Below are 6,359 nucleotides of genomic sequence, written 5' to 3'. Positions count from 1 at the left end.
GATCATAACAAAATATATAAAAACCAGAACACTAACAGAAAATTATAAACCATGTGACATTAAATATATGAATACGTCAATATTTAGTGGAAATAAAAATCCACAAAAAAGAGAAGAAAAATTAGAGGAAAAAAAGAAAGAACTGAAAGAAAAAAAAAAGGACAATATAAAAGAAGATAATAATAATAATAAGGAAAATGAGACAGAAAAGAATATGAAAAATAATATGGAAAATAATATGGAAAATAATATGGAAGACCATATAGAAGACCATGTGGACGACCATGTGGACGACCATGTGGATGATGTACTAGAACATCATAATTCACTAGAAGATATCATAAAAGAATATTATGAATTTACAGACCCATCAATTGATGAAGAAAATAAATCATTTTTTAAAAAACTTAAATTTATTTTCAATATGTTAGATGATGTACATTCAGATTTATTAGTAAATAATCATCTTAAAAATGGAAGTATTTTTTCACCCGAATTTGTTCCTATAAATGTTTTATCAACTATGACTGTAGCATTTCCACCTATAGGAACTTGGACTCTGCCTTATATTTCTAGGACTATAAATTTTATGACTAAATATAAAGGAGAAAAAATTTACACAGAACATGAGTCAAAAAAAAAATAAAAATGAAAAAAAAAAAATATATGTATATATATATATATATATTTTTCTTTTTTTTTTTATAGTTCATTATATATCTTATTAGGACACACACGTTTAATTTATTTTGTATATTTTTTATGACTAATATAATAAAAAGGTGCATTTTTTTGTTATTAATAAATATTTACACATAATATATAATTATATATATATTATTATATATACCATGTTTCTTTTACTATGTATATGGATACTAACCCAAATATTAATATAATAAAATATTTATATATGTTTATTTGTCATTACATTTTTTTATACTTCATAAAAAAAAAAAAAAAAAAAAAAATACACATATATATAATATAATATTATATATCATTGATCTATAATTTTATTCTTATATAACAATATTGTAAATATAATTATACAGATTAATTTTATTTCATAATAATATATTATTCAAGTAATAGTACTAATAATAAACATGTGTAATATATTTTTTTCTTATTTTTTGGAATTTAACCTAATAGGTTATATTACAATAAAGATATATGTTTTCTCTTTTATTTTATATTTCTTTTATAAATTCAAAATAATATATATATATATATATATATAATAGTTGTGTTTTATTATAATATAAGAACAAAGTTCTTATTTTTAATATTCCCTATGAACATTTTTTATTATTTATAGTAAAACGAAAAAAAAAAATAAGAATAACGCATGCAAAATATAATATAACAATATATTTATGTATAATATGATAATAAATAACATATAATAATAATATATATATTTGTGTGTATATATATATATATTCATTTATAGAACGAAATACAAATTGAAACATACAAATTATCATACCACAATGAAGAGATATAATCCATAATGATAGTTCAAAAAAAAAAAAAAAAATGATAACTAAATACCTTAATGAATATATTGTTAAAAGATAAAAGAGATAAAGATAGTAAAATAAAAAATCTTGATCCTCATATTTTCATCTCTAGTTAATTTAATAAATAATATGAATATAACTCAAGAAAAAAAAGATAAAATTAAAAACCTCACATTAAAATATATATATATATATATATGGTGATGATATAAAAAAAATAAATCAATCAATTAATGAACATAAAAAATATACAGTCAAAACGAAGAATGTAAAGAATATATGGATACTTATTTAATGTATCTTCTTATGCAAAATGATATAAAATATTTAAAAATAAAAAATTTAGGGAATAATATTTCGATTGTTTCAATAACCTTATTATTAATATTTACAATGTTCGTAACCATCATTTCGTATTAATTATCCAACATTTCTTCTTTTCTTCTGATATATATTATTTCAAATTTTATGATCTATATATTTTCTCGCTTTTTTCCAGAAAAGAAAATAAATTTTAAAGAATTTCAAAAAACTTGTAAAAACTATTTCAACAAAAAAATCAAATAATATAATAAATATTTTGTTATATATTTAATCTAATATTAAGATATATAATATACTTTTTTTCTTTATATATATATATATAATGTTATTAATTTTTATACATTTATTTATATCCATTTATTATTATAAATTTATTATTCATCAAATTGTTATTATTATTTTTCATAATAATATAATAAAATTAGCCATTGTATCACATATTTTTTTTTTTTTTTTTTTTTTTTAAATAATAAAACAGCTAGCTGGCTAGCCAAAATATATAATTATATAAATATATAATTATATATATCCTCAATGTTATAATACTTTTAAATTGTTATAAAAATGAAAAAATTGTTCACTTTTATGTTTGTATAATAAAAAATAAAAAAAAAAATTATAAATATAAATTTAAAATTAAAACATATATATATATATGTATGTACGTATGTATGTATGTATGTGTATGTGTGTGTTTCTATGATTAAATTGTGAAACAATATTATTTAAAAAAATATATAATAATAAAATAGTAATAATATATTCATTTATATGTACATTTTTTCTTTAATAAAATTTAATTTAATTTAATTTAATTTTTTTATTAATCATTTATATATATATATATATATATATATATATATATATATATTTATATATATCCTCAATTAACCTTCTGTAGTATCATTTTACCCAATGATTGTAATCCTTTAGCTCTTTTAAACATCAAATTTTTATCTCCTTCTACATTTTGTAATACTATTTGTGCTGATCTTCTTACTGTTGTTTCAATATCACACAAAATAATTTTTAAAATATTCCTTAATATTTCTTCTAGTATTTCTTTTTTTTCTTCTTCTAATAAAATTGATATATTTTCATTGGATAAATCATCAATGGCTCTATGTATATTATCCATTGTATAATCCATATTTTTCATATCATTCAATATATAATTAGATGAGGATACATATTGTGCCTTCTTTATAAAAGGATTATTTTGTTCTTTAAAAGGATAATAATTTGTTATTATAGATATAAAACGACTTTTACATTGTCTCAAAATAATTGAATTTCTAATTATTCTCTCATTAGCTTCTTTTATATATATATCTTTTTTATTTATATCAGAATTTTCTTTTTCTTCCAAAAAAATATTAGAAACATTCTCATATGTCCAACCTATAGATTCTAATATAAAATTAGAAAATGAAGATTTTAATAACATGCTTATTTCATTTTCCATTAATTTCTCCCATTCATCTTCATTATCTATATATAAATCTAATTTATCTTTTAATAATTCAGCTATTTTCTCTTCTCGTATTGTTTGTCCTTCAATCATTTCGTTCATAATCTCACCAACATAATAAGATATATCTTCAATAGAAATATTTTTCTCAAAAAAAAATTTAACAAAAGAAGATACTTGACTATTTCCAGTATATTCATACATCATATCAGATGTAAATATTAAATTAAAAAATATAACTGGGTCAATAATAATCATTTTATCTATTTCATCGAATTCACCAGAATCATATAATTTTCTTCTATTCTCATAACCCAATATTTGATATGCCTCACTTATATTCTCAAATTTATTATTCAACACTAAATTCTTATCATTATCCATCTTTGGATAATATTTTAAAGATAAATTATAAAACTTTCTTCTAATTTCATTTATATCGGAATCTTCTTTTACATTTAAAAGTTCATAATAATTTTTTTTCATAGTTTTTCTTGTATTATCATCTAATTTTTTATCATCCAAAATATCTTCTTCTGAACTACTATTTGTCTTACTATTATTATTATTATTATCATCATCATATATTATACTATTCCAAATATTATCAGTAATATCATGAACTATATTATTATTCAAATCATCATCTTCTTCTCCTTCATTCTGTATAAGTTTATTTTTATTTTCTAAAAAGGATATTATATCGCCTCCATTTAAAACATTAATTTCATATAAATTATCTTGCACATCTAAATTTTTTATATAATTTTCTTTATTTTCTTCTTCGATATCATTTCCTACTTCGGGTTCCTTTACTTCTTCTTTACCCCTTATATACTCTTCAGCATCTCCTATATCTTCTGATACCTCACCTTCTCCTACTTCTTCAGTATCTTCTTTATTTTCTGATACTTCGCCTTCTCCTACTTCTTCATTATCCCCTTTGTCTTCTGACACTTCTCCTTCTCCTACTTCTTCAGTATCGTCTTTATTTTCTGATACTTCGCCTTCTCCTACTTCTTCAGTATCCTCCTTATCTTCTGATGCCTCCTCTTCTCCTACTTCTTCATTATCCCCTTTGTCTTCTGACACTTCTCCTTCTCCTACTTGTTCGGTATTCCCTTTATCTTCTGATACCTCTTCTTCTCTCACTTCTTCAGTATCTTCTTTATTTTCTGATACCTCTTCTTCTCTCACTTCTTCAGTATCTTCTTTATTTTCTGATACCTCTCCTTCTCCTACTTCCTCGGTATTCCCTTTATCTTCTGATATTTCTCCTTCTTCTACTTCTTCAGTATCTTCTTTATTTTCTGATATTTCTCCTTCTTCTACTTCTTCAGTATCTTCTTTATTTTCTGATGCCTCCTCTTTTCCTACTTCTTCAGTATCTTCTTTATTTTCTGATGCCTCGCCTTTTCCTACTTCTTCAGTATCCTCCTTATCTTCTGATGCCTCCTCTTTTCCTACTTCTTCGGTGTCCCCTTTGTCTTCTGACTCTTCTCCTTCTCCTACTTCTTCAGAATCCTCCTTTTCTTCTGCTTTCTCTTCTTCTCCTCCTTCTTCAACACCCCCTTTTTCTTCTGATGCCTCGCCTTCTCCTACTTCTACAGAATCCTCCTTTTCTTCTACTTTCTCTTCTTCTCCTCCTTCTTCAACAACCCCTTTATATTCTGATGCCTCGCCTTCTCCAACTTCTACAGAATCCTCCTTATCTTCTGATGCCTCCTCTTTTCCTACTTCTTCGGTATCCCCTTTGTCTTCTGATACCTCTTCTTCTCTCACTTCTTCAGTATCCTCTTTACTTTCTGATGCCTCACCTTCTCCTACTTCTACAGAATCCTCCTTTTCTTCTATTTTTTCTTCTTCTCCTACTTCATTATCCTCTTTATGTTCTGACACCTCGTCTTTTCCTACTTCTTCAGTATCCTCTTTATCTTTTGATACCTCTTCTTCTATCACTTCTTCGGTATCCTTTTTTTCTTCTACTTTATCTTTTTTCATTTCTACAGAATCCTCCTTTTTTTCTACTTTTTCTTTTTCATCCATATTTTTTGATTTCAATCTTTCAAATGTTTCTACCTTATCATTTACATTTAATTTTATTTTTTTGTTTTGTTCTTCTCTTTCCATATACAATTTATCTTCTTCTAGCATTTTTAATCTTTCCTTTTCTTCTTCTTTTAGTCTTTCCTGTTCTTCTTCCATTAGTCTTTTCTCTTCTTCTTCTTTTAACCTTTTCTCTTCTTCTTTCAACCTTTCTTCTTCTTCCTTTATTCTTTTCTCTTCTTCTTTTTTTCTTTTCTCTTCTTCTTTTATCCTTTCCTCTTCTTCCTTTTTCTTCATCCTCTCTATTCTTCTAAGTCTTCTTTTTTCCATTAATTCATCTCTTTTTTCTAGTTCTTCAAGTTCCATCTTTTTTATTAATTTCATTTCTCTTTCTTCCTCTTCGGATATTAAGGCTCCATATTTTGCATCATCGATATATGGGGCAGTTTTTAAACATTTTAGATAATTTTTCATAGACTTTTTATAATTACAATTTTGTGGTTCTCTTTGTGTTTGTATATGTACCCTTCTGTTAACCTTCTTTTTTTCAGTAGTATATAAAATTCTATTGAATCTTCCATTTGAATATAGTATTGGTGCGTGTAAAGAGAAATCAAAAGAGTTGGTCTTATAAAAAAATACATGCTGCAAGGATATAAAAATAATTTATACGTAAATATAAATCTATAAACACATATATATATGTTCCTTTATTTTTTTTTTTTTTATTTACCAAAGAGATAATATATAGTATAATAAAAATAATTACACTTAAGAAATTCATTAATGATACTTTTATAATGTGTATCTTATTTTTGTTATTATTTCTAAAGGCCTCCATTTTGTCATCTTTTTTATATATGCTATTGTATCTTCTTTCTTTCATATTGTGTATTCAAAAATATGTGCATTATGATAATTCAAAAAAAAAAAAAAAAAAAAAAAAAATATTTTAATATAATAATATCATCATATATTTTTCCAACATATAG

The 6,359-nt window shown here is 23.1% G+C and overlaps 2 protein-coding genes and 1 pseudogene across 2 annotated transcripts, besides 1 other annotated feature; 2 read left to right on the top strand and 1 right to left on the bottom strand.

Annotated features, from left to right (window-relative positions):
- PGSY75_0114200 (exported protein family 3) lies at window positions 1-646 on the top strand (the record flags this gene model as incomplete). Its single annotated transcript, XM_018783682.1, has 1 exon — window positions 1-646. A coding segment is annotated over one exon (646 nt), but the record flags the coding sequence as incomplete, so codon positions are not given.
- An 810-nt stretch (window positions 647-1,456) lies between these two features.
- PGSY75_0114100 (Pfmc-2TM Maurer's cleft two transmembrane protein) lies at window positions 1,457-2,093 on the top strand (annotated as a pseudogene; the record flags this gene model as incomplete).
- Window positions 1,457-2,093: a sequence feature.
- Window positions 2,094-2,733: 640 nt separating this feature from the next.
- Window positions 2,734-6,253, bottom strand: PGSY75_0114000 (exported protein family 1; the record flags this gene model as incomplete). The annotated part of the gene is made up of 2 exons (XM_018783681.1): window positions 2,734-6,012; window positions 6,101-6,253. 2 exons carry the CDS (start codon window positions 6,251-6,253, stop codon window positions 2,734-2,736), a joined length of 3,432 nt encoding a protein of 1,143 aa, XP_018643965.1.
- Between the last annotated feature and the right edge of the window lie 106 nt (window positions 6,254-6,359).

This window comes from Plasmodium gaboni, chromosome 1 (genome assembly GCF_001602025.1).
Source record: "Plasmodium gaboni strain SY75 chromosome 1, whole genome shotgun sequence".
In the NCBI taxonomy this organism is placed as follows: Eukaryota; Apicomplexa; class Aconoidasida; order Haemosporida; family Plasmodiidae; genus Plasmodium; species Plasmodium gaboni.
The sequence above is the reverse complement of the archived record's forward strand: the minus strand, read 5'-3'. Positions and strand labels throughout refer to the sequence as shown.